Source organism: Vigna umbellata, chromosome 11 (genome assembly GCF_029865625.1).
Source record: "Vigna umbellata cultivar VRB3 chromosome 11, Vumbellata_1.0, whole genome shotgun sequence".
Lineage (NCBI taxonomy): Eukaryota > Viridiplantae > Streptophyta > Magnoliopsida > Fabales > Fabaceae > Vigna > Vigna umbellata.
In genome coordinates this window covers 26,319,498-26,344,971 of record NC_142175.1, presented here as the reverse complement: position 1 = coordinate 26,344,971, position 25,474 = coordinate 26,319,498, and the positions used below count along the sequence as shown (strand labels likewise).

At 33.8% G+C, this 25,474-nt stretch overlaps 1 protein-coding gene and 1 pseudogene across 1 annotated transcript; both read left to right on the top strand.

Moving 5' to 3' along the window:
* The first annotated feature begins 506 nt into the window (after positions 1-506).
* On the top strand, positions 507-1,151 carry LOC124838367 (putative galacturonosyltransferase-like 9 pseudogene; annotated as a pseudogene).
* An 804-nt stretch (positions 1,152-1,955) lies between these two features.
* On the top strand, positions 1,956-24,965 carry LOC124820531 (uncharacterized). The gene is made up of 13 exons (XM_088102297.1): positions 1,956-4,989; positions 5,072-5,320; positions 5,397-6,113; positions 7,111-7,923; positions 8,321-8,932; positions 12,603-13,235; positions 13,836-14,636; positions 17,130-17,735; positions 18,458-19,243; positions 20,953-21,396; positions 21,735-22,547; positions 23,330-24,073; positions 24,535-24,965. The coding sequence occupies exons 1-13, from the start codon at positions 1,960-1,962 to the stop codon at positions 24,568-24,570; spliced, it is 10,284 nt and encodes a 3,427-aa protein (XP_087958423.1). The 5' UTR covers positions 1,956-1,959; the 3' UTR covers positions 24,571-24,965.
* The last annotated feature ends 509 nt before the right edge of the window (positions 24,966-25,474 follow it).

The window sequence follows — 25,474 nt, the reverse complement described above, 5'->3', positions numbered from 1 at the left end:
ACAGTCCTTCTTCCAGCGCTTCTTCCAACAGCTCGTCTCCTTCTGCGCACATCCACATGGATGATCATTGCAACAGAAAGACAACCGAACGTACAAAATAGACATGACAGGAAACATAGGGTAAGCTTATGTAATTCAATTCATGTATAAGCATATATTTCACACAATCAACCAAACAAGATAATTCATCACTCGTTCATGCAAAGCCTAATATTAGACTCTGACTGTCTGGACTGTATGAATTCTATGTAGCTACGACGTTCGTGTACTTGGGTGATGTAGTAACTGAGATACCCTCAACAGCTGCACCTGAGGTTAGTCCTATCTATCCAAATTAACCATAAGGACTAGGACCTCCTGCCGTTCCCACACATGACTTACCCTCCTCTACGTAAGGACGAGTAATCACAGAACATCAGGATGAACTGCTAGCTTAACATGCCCACATTCATACTTTACCAAATTCCAATATACATTCATGAGATATTCCTCCCCGGAATACTCCAATGCTTCCCCTTTGCTTCAGATTCATCGTTTCCTTTCTCATTCTCTGCCTCCTTTTTTCCCCGTTCTTCTGCCTCGGAATCCGCTTTTTTTTACCACCGAAGACGACGACTCGTTCTTCCACTACGCCGAGGCACCGGGGTACACAAATGGGGCGGACTACCCCGTTTCCTCCACCCACACCGCTATCCGCTCGTGCGACTCGTGTCTGGTCCACATCACCATGACCCTCGACTCCAGCTACCTTCGCGGCCCCATCGCCACTGTGCACTCCTTTCTTCGCCACTCCTCGTCCTCGGAAAGTGTGTTCTTCCACTTCGTTGCGGCGAAGTTTGACCCAGCAAGCCCGCGAGTCTTGACCCGCCTCATTCGGTCCATCTTCCCCTCTCTAAACTTCAAAGTCTACATCTTTAGAGAAGACATGGTGATTAACCTAATCTCGTCTTCAATCCGACTGGCCTTGGAAAACCCGTTGAGGAGTTCTGGAACGACCCTTTACTCTCTTGCGTGTTCTCTTCTCAAAAGCCTTTTTATTTCAACACTGGAGTGATGGTGATGGATTTGGTGCGGGGAGGGAGGGGAACTAGAGGAAGAGGATTGAGAACTGGATGGAACTGCAGAAGAAAAAGAGGATTTATGATTTGTGATTGAGAACTGGATGGAACTGTTGTTGGCGCCCAGGGTTCTGCATAGATGGAATCTACCTTGGACTGAGGATGTACAGAAGCGTGCTTGGATTCATAAAATTATACTTAATTGCCACATCGATTTATCAGTTGCCACATAACTGGACACATCATTTATTATTGGCTAATGTGGACATTACGCCGTTAGATTTTTAACGCCGTAAGCAGAAATGATCAACTTGAACCGTTTTTTCAAAATATAGGACGTTAGTGAACTTTTGAAAAAAAAGAAGGACAACTTTGAACATACCCTACAATCCGAGGGAACAAAATAGGTATTAAACCTTTTTTTTATTATTTCTTATTTATATTTTGGGCTTAGCCTATATTTCTTCTATTATAAATAGAAAATCCTATGTTTATATTCAATAAAGGAATTTCTTCTATTATAAATCGAAGACCCTATGCGTATATTCAATAAAGGGAGATTAATTTCATACATAATTTTTACTAATATATATATATATATATATATATATATATATATATATATATATATATATTTATAAACTGATTTTGTCGCACGTAGAGTGGACTTTTTTCTAGGTCAAGAGAACGTGTTAATTATGATAGCCTTTTTTCAATATATATTCGCATTTTTTCTTAAACCGTGGTTGCTTGATTCAATATATTTAAATGTATTTGTGATTTTTATTTAATAAAATATCTTTTATTTTTCTTTATTAGTCACTATACTGATTTATTTTCACTGTGTTTCGTTAGCAAAGAGATGTAGTCGAGGAGGATAGAAGAAAAAGAAGTTCGAAGTATGGATACTGTGTCGAAAATATTTGATCCGGCAATTGTTTTGCTATGGGATCATGGTATTAAGCATGTGACCTACATTTTTCGTTACACGAAAAATTTTGAAGAACTAAAAAAGAAAGTTAAGCGTCTTGAAGAAGTAAAAGAGAGATTAGATCGTCAACGTGATGAAGCTAAAAGAAAGGGTCACATAGTTGAAGCTAGGGTTGAAGAATGGCTTGGGGAAGTGGGTGAATTTGAGAGTCGTGTTGAGAACTACAGAAACAATTCAGGTCACAAGAAGACAAGTGGTTTCTACTATTTCTTTCCTTACTATAGGCACAAACTGGGGAGACAAGCAGAGAAAATGGAAATGGAGGCTTTGGAGCTAAAAGATGAGTCCCCAAAGGTTGACGAAGTTTCTCATGCAGAGAAAGTAACATCTTTTGACCTCACTTTGTCTAATTCTAGCTACATTGAATTTGATAGTAGAAAATCCATTGTGAAAGACATAATGACAAAACTCAAAGATCCCAATATGAAAATTATTGGACTCCATGGATCACAAGGGATGGGTAAGAGCACATTAATAAAAAAAATTGCTAATAAAGCTAAAGATGAGGGTTTGTTTGATAGGGTGGCTGAAATAGATGTAACTGCCAATCTCAATCCACTCAAAATTCAGGAAGACATTGCACATGTGCTAGGATTGCCATTAGCAGGGGAAAGTGAAAATGTAAGAGCTGATTATCTAAGGAGATGGTTAAAGATAGAAATTGTGAGCATCCTTATAATCTTGGATAACGTTAATGATAAATTAGACTTGAATAGGTTAGGGATTCCGGTTGATGATGATTATGACTTAAGAAATAAAAATAAGTTAAGCATAAGGTCAAGTAACCCAAGTCATAAGCAAAGTCATGGTCCTCATAATCAAAATCATGACGAGACACCGGATACTACCAACAACATAGGGGATACTGCTGAAAAAGTGCTAAAAAAAGCAAATTTTCTTAGTAATTATAAGGGATGCAAAGTTTTGCTTTCTTCACGTGATAAGAAACTATTTCCTGATGAGGTTGATGTTGAGTCGATTTTTTGTTTAAAGGAATTAGATGACAATGATTCCTTGAGGTTGTTTGAGAAGGAGGCTGGTGGAGGTAATAAAATGTCTATGCCTAAAGAAGAAATCAAAAACTACTGTACAGGGATACCGATGACAATAATTAGATTTGCAAAGAGATTTAAAAGCTGGATTGAGTCAGAAAGCGAACCTACGCTAGACAAATTTAAGGTGGAATGGGAAAAGTCTACAGAGATTACTAACGAGGTAAAATATGATTTTCCAAAAAACGAGGAGCTCAAGTTCATTTACTTGCTTTGTGCTCAAATGGGTCCTCGACCCCTAATTATGGACTTGGTGAAATATTGTTTTGGATTGGGTATATTTGAAGGAGTCTCATTGCTTAGTGAAGCTCGACATAAAATAAATAAATCAATCCACGACTTACAAGACTTGGGTTTGGTGTCGTACAAAAGCCCTAATACTCATTTCACGATGTCTCATATTATTCGAGGTGATGCTTTAAGTAATGCACACAAGGATCACAATATTTTTGCTTTGAGAGATGGCAAACTAGATGATTGGCCCGAACTTGAAAAATGCACTTCAATTTCTATATGCAATAGTGATATTATTGATGGGCTTCCTCGATTCATAAATTGTCCTCAACTTAAATTTTTGCAAATAGATACTAGTGATCCATCTTTGGAAATACCTGAGAGTTTCTTTAGAAGAATGAAAAATTTGAAAGTTTTATTGTTGACTGGTTTTCATCTATCAAGCTTACCATATTCAATTGAATGTCTATCGAACCTCAGAATGTTTTCTTTGGAGCGGTGCACTTTAGATTGCAATTTATCTCTAGTACGAAAGTTAAAAAAATTAAGAATTCTTAGTTTCTCTGGATCTCAACTTAAAACTTTGCCAGCTGAGTTACGGTACTTGGATAAGTTACGACTACTAGACATCAGCGATTGTTTCGAGTTGAAGATTATTCCACCTAATCTTTTATCAAGTTTGACGTGTTTGGAAGAGTTGTACATAAGCAAAAGCTTGATCAAAATGTTCATTGAAACAAATACAAATAAAGATCAAAATTCATTTCTTTTTGAACTAACAAATTTGCATAAGTTGAAAGTGGTAAACTTAAGCATCCCGTGTCTTTCAAGTTTTCCTAATCAATTGTTCTTTGACAAGTTAAAATATTACAAGATTGAGATTGGAGATTTTGAAATGATTTCTGTTGGAGAATTTAGGATGCCCAATAAGTATAAAGAACTCAAAGTATTGGCATTACAACTGAAGGACGACACTGATATTCACTCCCATAAAGGCATAAAATTGTTGTTTAAAACAACACAAACTTTGTTGTTGGGAAAGGTAGGTGTTCAAAATGTTGTTAATGAGTTGAACATAGATGGGTTTCAGGATTTGAAACACTTATCCATCATAAATAATAATGACGTCAAATATGTCAACTCAACGTATTTGTCTAATTGTGTGAACATTTTTCCCAACTTGGAATCTCTATGCCTCTGCAATATGATGAACTTAAAGATGATATGTGATGGTCCAATTACACTTGAATCATTTGCTAAATTAAAAACCATCAAGGTTGAGATGTGTTACCAACTGGGAAATCTCTTCTCCATCTATGCAACTAAAATTTCTACTAGCACAAGAACAAGTGAGATTTTTGAACGTAATTCTTCCATGAAGAAATTTCTAGCTAGTTTAGAAAAGATTGAGGTTTGTGAATGCAAATCTTTGAAGGAGATCTTTCAAATACCAATGGATTGTGATAAGGTTGAGTTTCTCAAATTACGCACTTTGACACTCCAATCATTGCCATTATTTACTTGTTTTACCAAAGTCAGGAGATCTTGCTGGTTACATTCAGCAGAGACTCAAACTACAAATAGGGATCACACAAAAATTTCTACTGACGAAGATGACCATAGTGACACTGTGCCTCCTCTTTTTGGTGAACTAGTATGACATTACATATTTTTCATATTTATTTAAATAATTAGTTCATTTGTTGAAAACATATTAATTGTGTATCTCTTTACAGGTTGAAGTTCCAAACTTAGAGAACATGAATTTGTTCTCACTCAACATCTATAAGATATGGAGTGACCAACACTTGTCAAGTTTCTACTTTCAAAACTTGATAAGGTTAGTTGTGAAAGATTGTGATAAATTGACACATCTATGTTCATTACCTATGGCTAGCAGTTTGAAGAAGTTGAAAAGCCTCATCATAAGTGGATGTTTTGTTATGGAAAATATTTTTGAGATTGAAGGAATTAGTGCAGACAAGGTATGTATTGGTATAAATACCTTTTTGTTTATCTTTTATTTATATGTAATAATTGTTTGTTTTCATTAAAATGAAGGTTTGTGTCTTCCCTAAGCTGGAGGAAATCCACCTTAGCGACATGAAGAGATTAAGAGATATATGGCATACTAAAGTGAACATTGATTCTTTTTCTAGTCTCATTTCGGTGAACATTGAAGAATGCAATCAATTGGACAAGATTTTTCCGAGTCACATGGAAGGATGGTTTGAAAGTTTGATTAACTTGAAAGTTTCTAACTGCAAGTCCGTGAAAGAGATTTTTGAAGTTAGTGATTCTGAAGAAATAGATGTATATGGTGGGATAGACACAAATTTGCAAGTTATTCTTCTTGAAGACCTCCCGAAATTGAAGGAATTATGGAGCAAAGATCCACATGGAATTTTCAATTTTAAAAAACTTCAGACTATAGATGTAAGTAATTGTGATGAATTGAGGAATTTGTTTCCAACTTCTATGGCAAAAGATGTATCAAAGCTTGAACGTATATCAATATTGCATTGTAAGAAGATGGTGGAAATTGTTTCAAGTAAAGATGCATCAGAAGCTAACAATGATCCATTAGAGTTTCCTGAACTAAGCTATGTGAGATTATATTGGCTTCAAAACATCAAGCAATTCTACGAGGGGAGACATCCAATAAAGTTTCCAAAGTTGAAGGAATTGAGTATAGGGAAGTGTATAAACCTTAATACATTTCCACAAGAAACAAGTGAAACAACAAGTGATGAAAAGTTTGTTTTCTCAATTGAAGTGGTAAGCATTATTCAAACTTTATCATATTCAATCAAATTTTTATGATATGCCTAATAGAGAATAAAAGAAATATAATTAAAAATATGTAAAAAAATTTGAAGGAAAAGAAATATATGAGAACCAAAACAAAATTAATGATTGTGTATGGTTGAGGAAAATAAAAAAAAAATTAAATTAAAAATTGAGTTTTAGGATTATTTAGTTCTAAAAAGAAATAAAGGAATGCTATTTTATTTTCATTGTTAAATTTTATCCATAATATTATTATTTTCATTAAAAATTTCATTTTTAATGTTAGTAAAAATATTTTGTTTGCTATTATTGTAATAATAACAAGTTTGTACTTTGTATAAAAATGATAAGTAATTTGTAGTGAAGGCTTTATGGTCAAATCTAAATATTTACACAAGTGTTTCGTATAGAAGTTTTTTTATTGAAACATATTACTTTTTAAGTAAATAATTATTATATATATATATATATATATATATATATATATATATATATATATATATATATATATATATAATATGTGTGTAGTTTATTTGACTTTCCGGTATTAGTTTTTAATTAATATATATAATATGTGTGTAGTTTATCTGAATGGTTACAAAAAATGTTTTAAGTAAGTAGCATATCTTCAAAGAAAACTATAACATAATTAAAAGCGAGGTTTAACTAATAGTCTTCTATTTTCCATATACAGGATCAATCTTTGGAATTTCTAATCTCACATTTTTCTTTAAAAATCTTACATTAATACATCCATGACATTAATATAATTAAATGAAATTCTGAAAAGCATGATGTTCCACTTTTAGTTCATGATTTAAGATTTTTAAAATGACAAACAACCAAACAAGAACAAAAACCATACATAATACAAATCATAAACAGATACAATTCAATGCAAACTCAAAAAGCAAATAAAAATGTCTAAAATCAAACAAGGGCTTTACTTTATTCATTATTCTTACTATTTACTTTTAATGTTTAGGTATTTCCCAAGTTGGAGTATTTGGAAATTGACTTCCAGGAAGCCCAAAGTTTGTTATCCGAGTACCAAATGCACAATTTAAAAGAACTTATTATCTTGAGTTCAGTTCAGCGCCCAGATCTTTTATATCCGTTTCTGTACAAAATGCCAAATCTAGAAAACTTAAAATTGACTGGCCGTTATTCTGAATGGTTAAAGCCAGACATTGGGAAACAAGACAGATTGGGAGTCGTATTACAGTTGAAGCAATTGTTTATTCGTTCCTCAAATATAAACGATTTGGGATTTGACCGAGACCAAGTTCTACAGAGACTGGAGCTTTTGAGCTTAAGAGATTGCTACAATTTGAACACTTTATTAGCTCCTTCCTCTGTTTCGTTGAGTTACTTGACATGTTTGAAACTGAAGAATTGTAGGGGATTAAGGAATTTAATGGCATCCTCCACGGCCAAAAGCATGGTTCAACTCAAGACAATGAAGGTAATCAACTGTGATGAAATAGAGCAAATAATAAGCATGGAAGAAAGTGAAGAAGGCAAAGTGATGAAACTTGTATTCAGCAAATTGATTTTTATAGAACTTGTGGGGTTAAAGAACCTCGCAAGCTTTTGCAGTTACACGCAGTGTGAATTTGAATTTCCATCACTGGAAATATTGATTATAAGAGGATGCCCAAAGATGGAAAAATTCAGTGAAAAGAGAGCAATAGCACCAAAGTTGAAAGATGTATTTGGTGTGGAAGGAGATCAAAAAGCCAAATGGCAGTGGAAAGGTGACTTGAATGCCACCTTACAAAAGGTTTTCAGTGATAAGGTACTTACTTTTTCCTTTATTTAATACTATTTCTCCTAATTTTATCAACTTTTCCTATTTGGGAAAAAACAAAATCATGGAAATTACAAATACATATTTGTGCAATAAAGGCTTTAAATAGCAAGAATGTTGAGTTTTTTTTGGATTACTTTTTTAAGTCCTTTTATCTATTTATTAAATTAGATTGGTTCTTCTATTTTTAAAGAATTTAATATAATATTAATTTTCTGAAAAAGCATTCAATGTTATAAATTTCCATTTAAACAAGAATACGCCCTGAACAACGAACGTGTCGTATTTTCACAGATACTAAGTCATTTAATAATTATTAAATTATAAAAAGTATCATTATAAAAAAAAGGTAGAGAAGTAATTTAATAATTTGTCTGATTTACAGGTCAGTTTCGCATATACTGAAGATCTGTGGCTTGACGATAATATTAAAAAGCAACTATGGGATGACACTCATTGGATGCAGCAAAACAACTTTGGTTATTTGAAAAGGTTGACAGTATGGCGGTGTGATACTCTAAAGCATATAATTCCATCTCATTTGCTTTCTTGCTTTCACAATTTGGAAGAGTTAGATGTATACAGATGCAGTGATGCAGAGGTGATATTTAATATGAATGATGAGAACAGGGTGATGACAAAACCTTCCGGAATATTCCGTCTGAAAATATTGTCTTTAGATTGGCTACCACAACTGAAGCATGTATGGGACAAGGATCCGGAGGGAGTCATGCGCCTTCAACTACTAAAGAAAATGCGTGTTAGATATTGTAGGAGTCTTAAAAGTTTGTTTCCAGCATCGGTAGTCAAAGATCTTACAAGACTCGAAGTGCTCGAGGTAAGAAACTGTAAGAAATTGGTAGAAATCTTTTGGAAGGATGAAAAGGGTGGAGAAGGAGAAAGAACAACACAAGAGTTTGTGTTTCGTGATCTCACCTCATTGACACTAGAAGAATTGCCAGCCCTCAAATACTCTATACACTGCTCCAAACAACAGGTAATTCTCAAAACTTTGCCTTTATGTGACCATTCAAAAGTTATTTAAATAACAGAGTCAATACATATATAAAGATATATAAGAATCATGTTTCGGTTGAATTGGTCGAGAGTCGATCGTTCTTCTTTGTTCTGCTTTTTTTATTGTTCAATGTTCTCCAAAAACGCAATCCACTCCGATGGGGGTTGACGTGCAGAAGACACTCCGACGCTCAAGTCAGATATGTTTCATAAAGAGGTCTATATTTTATTATCACTAGTGCAGAAAGAGCTTTAGACGTCCGTTCTTTTTGCCTTTTGACGTCCGACCTTCCCCCGACGTCTTTGTGGGTGACGTTACTCAGACGTCGGGGGTCCACATCGGACGTGTATATAGACGTCCGATGTGTTAGGCCCGACGCCTACCCAGACGTTCGGTGTACACCTCGGACGTCCACGTAGACGTCCCACGTGCCCGTCAGACGTCCCGCGACGACCACCTCCTGAATTGTTTTGTGGTAGGGCTGGGTTTGGACGTTCGTTTGTGCACTGCAAGACGTCCGTTTGTGCACTCGGTTGATTGCTTCTATAGATAAGGCGGAGCGTCCTTGGCTCAGCATTTTAGCACATAAGGCTTCGGTCGGCGCTACTACAGCGCTTCGCTAACTCGAAGTCTCTCGGTAAATCTAGCTTCGCTAACGCTCGGCTAAGTCTTGAACCGTCACGCGTTCACTTTCTCAGTAGCAAAAGCGCTTATCTTGCTCCTGCTTCCTCGCATCTGCGCTCGTCAAGCCAACTTTGCTTTTTGGGAGGTGAAACTGCGGTTGAAGCGTTCGAATTGACAGCATCGAAGATCCCCCCTGCTTGCAGAAATGATTGGATCAGAAGGGGGAGCTGGGTTCTATTTCCGGGCCGAGCGAGAGGTGAAGGCCATAAGATTGCCCTCCCGGTAAGGAAGAGAGGAAAAGGGTGTTGTCATCTAAATAAGTGAAACTATCGACGTCCGTTGTGGGGGGACGGGGACGTCTATATAATTATAGACGTTTGGGCCCCACCCACGGACGTCTAAGAGGCTGGATAATCACCTCTTCAACTCCCCTCTGTCAGCCCCTTAAACGTCCGTTGTGGAGGGGGACGGACTTCTATAATATTGTAGACGTCCGGCCCCCTCCACAACGGACGTTTAAGGGGCTGAAGACAATTAATTCTTCAACCACCCTGTCAGCACCCAAAACGTCCGATATGGGGGGACAAACGTCTATATAATTGTAGACGTCCGTCCCCTTCCACAACGGACGTTTGAAAATTAATTCTTCAACCACCCTGTCAGCACTTGAAACGTCTGATATGGGGGGACGGACGTCTATATAATTGTAGACGTCCGTCCCTCTCCACAACGGACCTTTCGGGTGCTGATAGGGTGGTTGAAGAATTAATTGTCTTCAGCCCCTTAAACGTCCGTTGTGGAGGGGACGGACGTCTATAATATTATAGACGTTCGTCCCCCTCCACAACGGACGTTTAAGGAGCTGACAGAGGGGAGTTGAAGAGGTGATTGTCCAGCCTCTTAGACGTCCGTGGGTGAGGCCCGAACGTCTATAATTATATAGACGTCCGTCCCCCCCCACCCCCCCACAACGGATGTTTCGGGTGCTAGCAGGGTGGTTGAAGAATTAATTGTCTTCAGCCCCTTAAACGTTCGTTGTGGAGGGGGCCAAACGTCTATAATATTATAGACGTCCGTCCCCCTCCACAACAGACGTTTAAGGTGCTGACAGAGGGGAGTTGAAGAGATGATTATCCAGCCTCTTAGACGTCGTGGGTGTGGCCCGGACGTCTATAATTATATAGACGTCCGTTCCCCCACAACGGACGTTGATAGTTTCACTTATTTACGGATATGCCACCGGTCAATTATTTACGTTGGGGCTATTGAGGACGGACGTCTATGGTGTGACGTTAAAGGTCATTTCTGCACTAGTGTATAATAGATAAGATAGAAAAAGATAGAAAATGATGTCTTTACCTGGGCCTTAACCCTATATTTATAGGGCTTATGGCAATCAAGTTCATTAATTCATATTTGATATGACGATAAATCCAATAATACTTGCTAATATACATGTTAATTGTCCATTAATACCATATTCTTGTGCAATATGACATGTCAATCACTCAGCGTATATTCGCATTTAATATGGTCATTAAACGTATTAATTGGTCACTAATGATATTTATCTTTCCTGATTAGTGTGTTACGTCGGACGAATTTAAAATGGCAGAAAATAGTGATTACCCTTTTGAATCACTGGACGGTGTGCTGTGGTTTGAGACCGAATGGCCGAATACCTCTGACCGCTCGGTTTAGGACCAGGAGCTCTCAGTGAGCGTTCCCTGGGTTTTGTGGACGAGGGTGAGAGTTCACGAACACTCTTCACCGCTCGGTTTAGGACCAGGAGCTCTCGGAGAACGTTCCCTGGGTTTTGTGGATGAGGGTGAGAGTTCACGAACACTCTTCACCGCTCGATTTAGGACCAGGAGCTCTCGGAGAGCGTTCCCTGGATTTTTGTGCCATCTTCCCGCAACCTGTGATTGGATGGAAATTGTCTGACTTTATTCATACCAAAAGTGTAGACACATAAGTCTTGTCGAGGTTGAACGTAGGACTGAACCTTCTATAATTTATAAATTATAATCAAAAGTGGAATCTGTCAAGTATGAACGTAGAACTGAACCTTCCTATGCAGGATATTTTTACTCACAAAAATATGAGTTAAACAAATATATTATAAATTATAAATTATAATCAAAAGTGGAACCTGTCAAAGTTGAACGTAGAACTGAACCTTCTTGTGCAGAATATTTTCTTACAAAAATATGAGTTAATCAAATATATTATAATTTATAAATTATAATGAAAAATACAAATGACAAACAAATACCCCTGTAGTTTTATGCCAGTTGCACTCGGAAAATTCACTCCCCGAATTTGGAAAAGGTATTCAACGGGGAAATTTTCGCTCATGACAATATACCATGAACTTGCTTTTCAAGTTTTGGCATGATCCAACCGTCAAGAAGCTAGGATCATAATTTTTTTGAGCTGTTTGGTGAATTTGCAAACTCAATTTTATGCTCTCTTATTCTTCTTCTTTCTCTCCACAATCCTGTAAAAATTAACATTCTCTTAACTTCAAAGACTTTTTCCATTTGAATTAAGTGAGACAAAATGAACTGACAAATTTGAGATATAAATGTTGGAAATCACACGTAGAGTAGAGATAAAACCAATTCATAGTTTATAAATAGGTGTAAATCTCATCCTACAAACCGGATTTGTAGGGTTGACATTTCCCATTTTAAACCTCATTAGTTTCTCTTTTAATTCTTATCATCACACCTTGAAATAAAGTTATTCCTTCAATTTCTTTCCATAATACGCTTACCTATTAATTAATCAAGAAATTTCGTTTTCTTTATTCTGTACAATCTGTTAGTATCTATAATCCCAATTTTGTAGGTCCTCGTTTTTATTTTATTTTATTATTATGATTTGTTAGTTTATTTTTCTATTTTTCATGTTGTAATCATTATTATGGTAATCATGAAAAGATGTATTCCCAAAAGTTAACATTTCAAACAAATTCTGATGTGCGACAAAAACAAATTTCTAAATCTAACTTCTTTTGCAGGAGAGTATATCAAATTTGCGTTTTAGAGAAATACAAGAGTTATGTCTTGGCTCACGGCCCATCCCAAACTCCTGCTTCCGTATCTTAGATTCTTTGATTGTGGTTGGGTGCAAGTTTTCATCAGATGTACTTCTACCCTTCAGTTTACTTTCTTTCTTAGCTAAATTGGAGACGTTGGAAGTTAGAAACTGTGTTTCTGTCAAAGTTATTTTTGATGTCAAATGTACGACACAAGACACGATGACTTTTCCTCTAAAGAAATTGACTTTATCCCAGCTCCCAGATCTGAAGAATGTTTGGAATGAAGATCCTCATGGAATTCTAAACATGCGCCATCTACAAGAAGTACATGTTGAGGAATGTAAAGGCCTTGAAAGCGTGTTTCCCACTTCAGTAGCCAAAGATCTTGTGGAGCTTGAAAGTCTAGTTGTAAAAGACTGTGAGAGATTGATGACTATTGTTGTAGAAGACAATACAAATGGAAGTCTAGAGTTTACATTTCCCTGTCCCTGTGTGAGATCATTGAATCTACGGGACTTGCCCAAGTTCAAGTATTTTTACTACTGCTCTCTCAAGTCTCACACTTACACGCCTCTAGAATCGAATACAGAGAATCAAGTCGATACTGAAAGGGTACGTACTACTGTTTTGCCACTTCCTCTTGATGCACAATATGAATCGTCACTGCAAATTTAATGTGGAACCATCAGTTTCTTTAGTTGTTTACCATTGTTCAATATGAATAGTACAAAATAATCATTAAAAATATGTAACTTTCACGTATAAGTCTTCTATCTTCTTTGCCTATTAACCCGCCACTTTTGTTTTAGATATCATTGAAGTGATAGGATCGGTAGCATGTTAAAAGAATAACCATGGTCACAGAGTCTATTTATTGATTGGGAAGTGTCAATAATTGAGTAGTTAAGTTCTTAAAAAGGAAAAAAGGGCTATTCAAAATTAAATTTGAAGGCAACTGCACACACAAGTATCTCTCTTTTCTAAAATTACAAAAGTTAATTCGAAAACATAGGTAAAAAAAGGGGTAGTGATTAATATATATTATATTATTATAATTTATGAAAAATAATTAATATACGTATTAGATTAGGTAAAATTAGTATATTATATTTTATTACAAAATAATGGTGCTTCAACCTTTATAAACAATTATCATAGGTAATATTATAATGCCCTAACTTGCTTTTTCTTGTGTTTTTTTGGTTATTACAGTGTTTGATACTTGGGAAGTATGGAATGGAGAAGATTTCGGATGAAGAATTTCAGAGAAAACTCTTAAGCAACTTAAAAGCTTTTACTCTCTCTTTTGGATGGGATGTATTTCAAAATGAAATTCTAGAACAGGTGCCCAATATAGAGAAGCTTGTGGTGTGCTATGGTTCCTTCGAAGGGATGTTTTGTCGTGAAAGTCCTAAAAATGTGAATTATAGTGGACTTCTATTACAACTCAAAGAATTACGATTGGAGTCTCTTGGAGAGTTGGTTTCCATAGGGTTAGAAAACTCTTGGACGGAATACTTTGTCAAAAATCTAGAAACCTTTGAAGTCATTAGTTGTTCAAAATTGAAAAACGTGGTAGCGAGCAAAGTGTTTCTCTCCAATTTGACATATTTGAAACTTGAAAGTTGTGATAGCTTGCAATATTTATTCACATCCTCAACAGCCAAAACTTTGGATCACCTTAAAACAATGGAGATAGAAAGTTGTTACTCAATTGAAGAGATAGTGTTTAAAATGGAGAGGGAGAAATCAGATGAGGATGAGATAATATTTCCGAAACTCATTCGTTTGAATCTTGATTATTTATGGAAACTCCGATTGTTCTATAGAGGAAGATTAAGTTTCCCATCATTAGAGGAATTGTCAGTAACAGATTGCCCCGAAATAGAAACTTTCTGTACTGGTACGATAACAGCATGCAAGTTGTCTCAAGTTAAACTTTCACGATATTCAGAAGCTATTCCAATAGAACATGATCTCAACAAGACTATGCAGAAGGAATTTTTGGAAGAGGTATGTGTTTAATATTCTTAATTCAACATGGATATGATTTCGTCGTTTCAATACCCTCTATTAGAACTTCAGTATGAATTGAATTTATGACTCTGTGCCTTCTAAATAACTTCCAAATTAGATAAGTATGTTAAATTATTTTTATTTTACTTTCTATCTAAATTGTATGCAACCAAACTATTCTTTCATTACTACTTCTATAAAATAAAAAATATATAAGAAAAATATAAAAATATTTCTTTAATAAACTAAAATTAACTAACATTAGTTGAAAAAGTATAATAATTTCTTTTTTTTTCCTGCTAATAAGTACGATTCTTAAGATGATTATTTTAAAAATATAATAATTTTATCGTAAAATTTTTTGACTGAATAATAATATAACTTTTACTTTTCTACTAGATAAACTGTTGTTAACTGGTTACACTTTATCAAAACTCATTTTTCGAAATTTTTATGACTTAAAATTCAAAATAATAATCTACTAACACAATAGATGAATCGTAACTTGACCCATAATAACTTTTTATGTTTATTAAAATAAAATATATTTATCATCAAGTGGTGGAAATCTGACTATGGTTATTCAAAATACCATTCTAATGATTTATTATCTTTAATAAAATATACTTTCATTTTAAAATTTTAAAATATTTAATCAATCATATTGAATCAAACTATTTATTACTTTAATAGATGAAGAGTAAAATTATAAATATTGAATTTAATTTTAACGATTAAATATATTAATGCACAATATCTTTAATAACTACGAAATATTAAAACCACGATAATTATTTGTTAATACATTATAAAAAATATCATTTTGTTATGTATAGACATATATCCATGACATATGTTTAAGCATGCAAGAGGGTTTAGGACATCTTGGCTGGAAAACTTTAGACATAATTGGACAATTCTTTTAAAATATAAATTTTTAAATTCATAAAAGTAACTTTTATTTATCTCTTAGGTCTCGAAGTCAAGTAATGTAAATTAGAAGACGTGATTCGCTAGAAAATCTCTTAGGTATAGTCAACTAAGTTTTTTTAATAAAACACCAGTACATAAGGAAATGGCACCGGTTAAATTCGCTAATAGGCACCGGTTTTTGAACCGAGGCATATTCAGACGAGGTAAAAAATGATCAACTTTATGCCTCGGTTCTGGAACAAGACAAAAAACGATACGATTCGGCCTCGGTTATCAGAACCGAGATTGTTCTTCTCCTTCTACTGCCTCGGTTGGAGGCTAAACCGAAGCAGTAGGGTCTTTTTTTTTATTTTTTTTCGTTATGCATTATCAGTAGGGTTTTTGAACAAGGAGAGAACTCAGATTAAGCAAAACCCTCACCCCTTTTTGTAGATCTGAACACATTAGCTTGCTTTGAAAATGATGGCAAATTAACACAAGAATTTAATTTTGGTGCCTCAAGCAAATTAACACAGAAAAGTTAACACAGGCAACATCACATCTGACCCTAATTTTACCCCAATCTCAGATTCAAAGAAGCAAGTAAAACAAAATCTCAGATTCGAAAAACCCTAATCTGACCCTAATTTTACCCCAATCTGACCCTAATCTCATATTCGCACCACCACCATCAACATCAGAAAAACCCTAATCTGACCACCACCTCCACCACTATCACCGCCGCCACCATTGACGCACCACCACCGCTTGCTCTTCCCTCCAGAGGCGACGCACTCGCAGGAGATTTTGGAGACCGAGAGAGCGACGGAGCGAGCCAGCGAGAGAGTGACGGAGCGAGACCGAGGGGAGAGAGGCGCGAGAGCGAGGGAGGCGCGAGAGCGAGGGAGGCGAGGTGAGGGGAGGGAGGCGCGAGAGCGAGGGAGGCGAGGTGAGGGGAGGGAGGCGCGAGAGCGAGGGAGGCGAGGTGAGGGGAGGGAGGCGCGAGAGCGAGAGGGAGGCGAGGTGAGGGGAGGGAGGCGCGAGAGCGAGAGGGAGGCGAGGTGAGGGGAGGGAGGCGCGAGAGCGAGGGAGGCGAGAGTGAGGGTAGGTTTTCGTTCAAACTGGGGAAAATATTTGGGGAAATAAGAGGGTTATATGCCTCGGTCCTTCTGGCCCGAGGCAGTAGAGGCTGATACGCCTCGGTCCCTCCTACCAACCGATGCAGTATACCCCTTTTTGGCACCGGTTTTTTTTAACCGTGTCAGAAACCACTAATTAGGCACCGGTTGCTTTCACAACCGAAGTAGTAACCTTTTTTGGCACCGGTCAAGTCTGAACCGAGGCCTATAAGGTCTCGTTAATTACAAAACTGCCACCGTGTCTGAATAGACAGCGGTTTGGTGTAAACCGAGGTCTATTGTGCGAGTTTAAAAGCCCATTTTGTACCAGTGAAAGAACATTCTTAAAAAAGTTAGTGAAGATTTCATATAGTTATTAATATGAAAAATTCAATTCCTATTAACTCTTGTAATAAAATAATGAATTTCATTTTATTTATTTATTCTTTTGCACTTGCAGACACTAGGGGAATCATGGATTGATCTCAAAAGTAACCCAAGACTACACGAGATATGGAAAGGCTCAAGGCAGATCCCTCTTTTCAGTAAGCTGATCATATTGACTGTGATTGACTGCCAGTTTTTATCAGATGCAGTGCTACCATTGGGTGTTCTTCCTTCGTTACCTGAATTGCAAACATTGGAAGTTCGAAAGTGTGATTCTGTTAAAACCATATTTGATGTCAAATGTTCACAAGACAAACTAACTTTTCCTCTGAACCAATTGGTTTTATCGGAGCTTCCAAGGCTGGAAACTATTTGGAATAAAGATCCTCATGGAATTCTAAGCATAAGCCATTTAGAAGAAGTGTTAATTGATAGGTGTAAACGCCTTAAAAGCGTGTTTCCGGCATCATTAGCCAAAGATTTTGGGACACTTGAATATCTAACAGTGGAAGACTGTGAAGGATTGATGACAATTGTTGCAGAGGAGAATACAGATCTAAGAGGAACAAATGTGGAGGTTACGTTTCCTTGCTATTGTGTCAGATCATTGAAATTACGGGGTTTACCAAAGTTGAAGTATTTTTACTACTATACGCATCCAGAACTCGAACATGAAAAGGTATTATTGTTTTAACTCTCCTTATTGCATAATTGGATCAGTATGTGAAAACTGAATATTGTAAAGTGTTATATATAATTTGGTAGGTTAGTTTACTTTTAACAGATAATTAAAACGATTTGGTTAAAAATGAAAGAACTTTATTTAAGTTGAAAAATAATAGGGCGATTCCTTTAGGTTTCTCATATTTCTCATTGTATCCCTTAGCTTGGTTTCTCTGCAATCAATAGTGAGTTATAAAAAGAGTAATAATTTGGATTCAGAATTTGTGATGATTAATTTGAATAGGAGGGAATAATTAAACACAAATGACTCCCAGAATGATTTGATCGCTCCAAATACTTTTGTTTGTCATTGTTCCATAAAAATAGTCTGAGCATCCTGTCAAAATATAAATTTTGACAAAATTCACTAATGCATAGCATCAGTATATATTTTATATAAATAAGTAAAAGAATAGATTTCATGACTCATCAATAACATCTCATATCAATTCAATAGATTCTCACTCGTTTATCATGTATCATGTATTCATGCCGCCACAATCTTTGAAAATTATGGGAAGAAGGATGGTATTAGCGGAATTTAATTTCGCATTCAAAGAAATATACATTATCTTAGCAATATTCATCAACAATATGTTTTGATATGAAAATTTAAAACAGTTGTGTCTTTAACAGTCTTAACTAACTTTTGCTTGCTTTTTTTCTTGGTTGTTACAGTGCATGTCAGTAGGAGAAAATGGAATGAAGATGATTTTGCGAGGAGAATTCGAGAGAAAGCTCTTAGAGAGCTTAAAAACTCTTACTCTCTGCTTTGGTTCGGATGTATTTCGATGTAAAATTCTAGAAGTGGTTCCGAATATAGAGAAACTTGTGGTGTGTGATGGTTCCTTCAAGAAGATGTTCTGTTGTGAAAGTGGTAATAATGTGTTACAGCGGCTGAAAGTATTACGATTGGAGTTCCTTGGAGAGTTGGTTTCCATTGGGCTAGAGAACTCTTGGACTGATTCCTTTGTCAGAAATTTAGAAACCTTTGAAGTGATTAGATGTAAGAGTTTAAAAAACTTGGTAGGATGCACAGTGTCTTTCTCCAATCTGAGGTGTTTGAAAGTAGAGGATTGCGATAACTTATCATATTTGTTGACATCCTCAGCAGCCAAGCGTTTGGGTCAACTCAAAAAAATGGAGATAAAACGGTGTGATTCAATTGAAGAGATAGTGTATAAGGAAGATGGGGAGGAATCAGATAAGGATGAGATAATATTTCCGCAGCTCACTTGTTTGAATCTTGATAGGTTATGGAAGCTCAAAAGGTTCTACAGAGGGAGTTTAGGTTTCCCATCCTTGGAGGAACTGTCCGTAACAAGTTGCGATGAGATGATAACTTTATGTGAAGGAAGTATAGAAGCAGGCAAGTTGTTTCAAGTTACACTTGATCTGTTCTCAGATGCTATTCAATTGGAAACGGAGCTCAACTCTACTATGAGGAAGAAATATCTGACAAAGGTACGTGTTTAATTTTATTTTTTTTATTGAATATTTTAAGAGTTTGACTTTATGGCCTCCATGACAAACTTATTAGTAAGGAAGACAATAAAATAAAATATTCAAGATAAAAAATTTTGCAGAAAAGTTTAATTAAATTATTTTTAATTATAGGAAAGTTATTTATTTATCTCAACTTATGTTAAACACACTTTTTTTTTCTTTAATTTTAAAGTAATTAGCAAAATATATTGTATCTTACAAATTTCCAATTTTTTTTATAAAATGCAACAAAAATACATTAATAAAAAAACAAATAATTTATATGTTAAAAAAATGTAAATTCTCTATCATTCAATTATAATTATTTTCAAATAATTTTCATAATAAATTACTTTAAAAATCATATATGACAAAAATTATGATAAACTGATGGTTTGAAACATTGTCCCAAAATAACCCATACAAATTAAATTAAATTTAACTTAATTAACGTACTCATAGTAAATGGTAAATTTATTAATTAAAATAACTTATAAATATAAAGAAATAGAAAAGAATCAAATATCTTTTATATGTCATTTTAACATTAATTTAGTATCTTTACTAATAAAATATGTTTTTAATTAATTTTAAATTTTTATAACTTTTATTTATTAATAAAAAATTTCATTATATTTATTTCATTTTTCATTGTTATATATTTATCATAAAGAATATTTATTTTTAATCCTCTACTCTGTTTTATTATATTACAGAAATTTTATATCATGTAAAAATAACACATTTTTAAACAGATATATGACATTTAAAAGTAAATTAAAAATAGAGATAAAATGCATCATCTGTAATGCATAAATAAATAAAAATGAAAAAAATAAAATAAATCTACTATAGTCAATATTATTGGATTTTAAGTATAACCTACAAATAATAAAATAATAATAATAATAATAGCAAAAATAATTTGTTATCATTGTCATTATCTTATTTAAAAAGTTATTAGAAACGGTAATTTTTTGTTACTGTAAAAAACTCAAAAATAATAAATACTTTATATAAAAGTAAAAAGAATACCTGATAATTGTTTTATAAGATAAATAGATATAAATATAAAAGGTTAACTAAAATAAAAAACCTCACTTCTAATAACATTAATAAAGTACTACAATTAAGTTGCTAAATTTGTTTTTCCTGTATATTAGTAATAGATTTTTAGAAAACATTAGAAAATAGTTTAAAAATAAAATCAAAGCAAAATTAAGGGAAGATGTAATTTACATCCTTATATTTGAATTCAGTCTCTTTCTTCAAGCTTTTATTATTATGAAAGTTGAATTTTTAAATAATATTAATTTAGTTACATTCCTACACTTCAACAAAACAAATTAGAAAAATTAGCAAAATAATAATTTGAAAAAATTTAGAACTCAATCAAATCATTCACAAAGTTAACTAAAAAATAGTTAGAGATTTTGTTTATAATTAACTTCTATACTTAAATTGCCAAAGGAAATTGGTTTTTTTAATCAAAGTTCACCAAAAAACAATTTTCATTTTTATGAGAATTAAATAAAATTTTAAATGTAACTAAAATTTTACCAATTCTCAATGTCTCGAAATAGAATTGTGGAGGAAAAGAAAAAGTATTAAAATTTATATATAGCAAAACTGTACAACATTAATTTCATTTTTTTATTTTTTTCATTTACATGTGCTGATTTCGAAAGATTGCATCACGGGAATGGGAAAAGAGTCTTGAATTGAGAGATAGGGCAGACCTACAAGAGATATGGCGTCTCTCACTGCAGATATCCGACTTTTGTTTCACTTACTTGGAAACCTTGATTGTGAATAAATGCAAAATTTCATCAGATGCAGTGCTACCTTTCACTCTACTCTCTTTATTACCTAAATTGGAAACATTGGAAGTTCATAACTGTGATTCTGTCAAAACCATATTTGATGTCAATTCTTCAACACAAGTCACAGTCACTCTTTCTCTAAAGAAATTAGTTTTACGGAAGCTTCCAAATCTGGAAACAGTTTGTAGTGAAGTTACAGAGGCTAATCCAGCTCATTCAGATGGAACAAATCCTACGCTTAGGTTTCCCTCTATGACGTCATTGGCACTATGTGATTTGCCCAACTTCAATGCAGCACCAACATTTGAGGTTTGCGCTTCTTCTTTTTTCAATAACATACATTCTCATTATTTTCTTCCTATACGAACCACTATTCATCTCATTTATCAAGCTTTTCATCTGAAAATTAATTTTAATTCAAAATGGTTGCCGCCTTATGAGCAGCAACCTGGTTTGGCTAGTTCATCCTTTTTTTCTCTTTTAAATGGACTTGTTCACACTTTTTTTATTTTATCTTGAAATGTTTTAGTTTTTCACTGATTATCTGGCTTATTTTGGCATGAAACTTCACAATTTCAATTTTATACAGAGTTGAATCTATGACTGTACTCAGCTGCTTTTACATGGTTATTGGTTTCTCGTTGCAGCTAATCATACCCAACTTAGAGCATCTGACAGTGGGTAAAAATGAATTAAAGATGATTGTCAACGGAGAATTTCAGAGAAACCTTTTACACAAGTTAAAAGTTCTCGGTCTGTGCTTTGATATTGAGTGTGATGAATTTCCGGAGTATGGATTTCTACAAAAGTTGCCAAATGTAATGAAGCTTGTGGTGTGTGACAGTTCCTTCGAAGTGATTTTCTGCGATCAAATACCTAATAATAGTGAAATTCTTTTACAATTGAAAGAATTACGCTTGGAGTCCCTTCAAGAGTTGGTTTCCATTGGTTTAGAAAACTCATGGACTGAACCCTTCGTTAAAAATCTAGAAACCTTTGAAGTCATTAGGTGTTCAAATTTAAAAAACTTGGTAGCATGCAGAGTGTCTTTTTCAAATCTGATACGTTTAAAAGTGGAAAATTGTGATAACTTGTCATATTTGTTCACATCTTCGACAGCCAAAAGTTTGGGTAAACTCCAAAGAATGGAAATAGAAAAGTGTGAATCAATTGAAGAAATAGTGTCTAAAGAAGGGAAAGAATCAGATGAGGATGAAATAATATTTCCGAAGCTCAATTGTTTGAAACTTAAATTTCTGAAAAATCTCCGAAGGTTTTACAAAGAGAGTTTAAGTTTTCCATTGTTGGAGGAACTGTCAATAAGAGATTGCGACGAGATGGTAACTTTATGTCCAGGTACTCTGGAGGCAAGTAAGTTGTCTCAAGTTAAACTTGAAGGATCAAACACTACATTGGAAACTGGTCTCAACTCTACTATGAAGAAGGAATTTCTCAAAAAGGTACGTCGTTAATATATTTTATTATTGAACATTGTTAGGATTGTTGTGTATATAAAAAATACAGCCTCTGATAGGCCATTGATTATATATCTATAGCCCTTGTTAAAATATACAAGACGGCTTAGGACAACATGCTTGAAAATTATTATAATTTGTTCCTATAACTTTTGATTATAGGATGTAATTTTGATTATTACACTTTTTTTTCCTATAACTTCTAGTTAACACTATGTCTATAATTTAAACTCAAGATTATAATATTTATTTACAAATTTAATTAATAACTATAACTGAATTCTTGGGAAAAAAATTTGAAAGTACTGTACTAAAATATTTCAAAATATAAATAATAAAGAGTTCGTTATATATATATATATATATTATTTTTCATTAAAAATAATAAATGTGAAGAAGAAGGAAAAAGAACATTGTTTAAAATAATTATAAATTTTATTATTCATAACAACAATTTTTATTTATTTATTTACTAGTCCCAAACATAGTACAACAAATTTTTAACTTTATGATAACTAAATAAAATTATAAATATCAATTCTTAACTTGGTTTTGCAAGTCTTAGAGTCAAGTAATGTGAATTAGAAAACGTGATTCAGTAGAAAATTTCTTTTAAATATAGTAAAGTGAATTTCTTTTCGTAATAAAAAATAATCAATAATAAAAATAGTGAGTATTTCATATTTGTAGAGTACTAATTTAAAAGATATCATTCATTCTGGTAAATAATTAGTTTCATATTTTTATTTATTGTTTTGGACGTGCAGATTGAGGAACTTGATCTGGAAAGTAGGGCAGGACTACAAGAGATATGGAATGGCTCACTGCATATCTCCGACCTCTGTTTCAGTGAGTTGGCCAAATTGACTGTGAATGACTGCCAGTTTTTATCAGATGCAGTGCTACCCTTTCATTTACTTCCTTCATTACCCAAATTGGAGATATTAGAAGTTCGAAACTGCAATTATGTCAAAGTCATTTTTGATGTCCAACTTACAACAAAAGACATCTCAATTACTTTTCCTCTGGAGAAACTGGTTTTATCGAATCTTCCAAATGTGGAAAATGTTTGGAATGAAGATCCTCGTGGAATTCTAAGCATGCACCATCTAGAACATATGTTCGTTGATAAATGCAAATGCCTTAAAAGCGTGTTTCCAGCATCAGTAGCCAGAGACCTTAAAAACCTTGAAGATCTAGTAGTGGAAGACTGTGAGGGATTGATGGCAATTGTTGCAGATGAATCTCATGAGAATGAAGAAATTATATTTGAGCGGCTTCAGCTTTTGGATCTTAAAAGATTAAAACAACTTACGTGCTTTTGCGCTGGCAATTTCACTTTAAATTTTCCATCTTTAGAGGAAGTCCACGTCATCAAATGCAGCTCCATGAAAACTTTCAGCGGAGTCACCAAAATAGGTAATCCGACAAGGTGGTATTATTCAGAATATGCGAGACCCCGAAAGGAGACTGATCTTAATTCTGCTCTGCACAAAACTTGTGAAGAAGAGGTATCAATACTTTTACGTCTTAATCTTTGTTCCTGCTAATTTCTAACATTCTTCTTAATTTCTCTTTATCAACTCCTATGATTTTTCATTTTCATTATAAATACTTTACATTTTCTTTCGGGAGAATTTATAAAAAAACCATAAACAAAGCTAGTTATTGGCGCTTTGAATTGAGAACATTATTTTTAGCGTAATGTGTTTTTGAGTTGCATACTGCTTGAAAGTAACTTTTATATGATAACATCATGATTACGTTTTATTACGTAAGTAATTTTATATTAGTGTCATTTTATGTTTTATTCATATCTATTTAAGTGAATATTTCTTTGTCATGCTTTAGTTATGAGACTAGTGACTAGCTTGAAATTCACTTAATGCTACTTATACTTCTATAATTAAATTTATAACTTTCTGAAATCGTTTTTATGAAAGTATAGTAATTGTTTTTATAATTCGTCTAGGTTGGGTCTATGTTGCCGACTCCAATATTGCAGTAATTAAGAGGAGATTGAAGGCATTAAGAATGGATGAAGATTAATCTGTCTCGATTTTATTATGTGTGATTGTGTTTTAAAGAAAATGAAAAAAACGAAAAAAAAAAGTGTTGTTCTACCTAGTTGAAGATGAATGTATTCCTATTTTATTAGGTATGATTGTGCTTTTTTATTTAAAAAAAAAAACTGTGTTGTTCTACCTAGTTGAAGATGAAATACATTATTATTTGTACTATGTAATGTGTGAGATTAAAAGTGATGAAAATATTGATTAAAGGTGAAGTGATGAACTGTCACTAAATATTGACTGTATTTGAATATGTGGTTATGCTGGTTAAAAAAAACAAATGTATGTTTGTATTCATTTGCTGTTAATTTTATTTTCATATTATCATACTGATTTTATCTAGTACTCAACTTTTATCATGGATCACTTTTGAGTCCTCTGTTGTCACATAGTTAGTTTATAAAAGAAAGTTGATGAGGGCATGAAGATTTTTGAGAAAATGTTTCGTACAACATTTTAATAGAAAGAGTTATTTCGTTGATGGAAGACATGAAGTAAAAGGGATTATATAAACTACTTAAAAAAGTAATTTCAATTTAAATATACATCATAGATAGATTCTTGTTTAAAACATTCACATACATTTTTAACCGTAGTTTTATGAAATGGATGAACTATATAAAAATTGGTACGGTTTGTCCAAGGTTGTTACGTTACTTTCAAACTTCACTTTGTTTACTTTGAACCCATTTTTAAAACACCAAACTTGAAATTATAAGCATACAATCGTTTTTTCGCCTATAGTGCCTATAAATGTATAATAGTTTCAAATTTTGTCTTTTAAGTTTTAATTACTTGTCAAAGGTTTCAATGAGTCCTTAATAGTTTATAGACACTTTT

Excerpts from the sequence above, each read along its gene's own strand:
- LOC124820531 (XM_088102297.1), top strand. The coding sequence starts at position 1,960 with ATGGATACTGTGTCGAAAATATTTGATCCGGCAATTGTTTTGCTATGG. Across the intron at positions 8,933-12,602 it reads TACACTGCTCCAAACAACAG|GAGAGTATATCAAATTTGCG; the intron begins GTAATTCTCAAA and ends CTTCTTTTGCAG. Across the intron at positions 21,397-21,734 it reads ATGCAGCACCAACATTTGAG|CTAATCATACCCAACTTAGA; the intron begins GTTTGCGCTTCT and ends TTCTCGTTGCAG.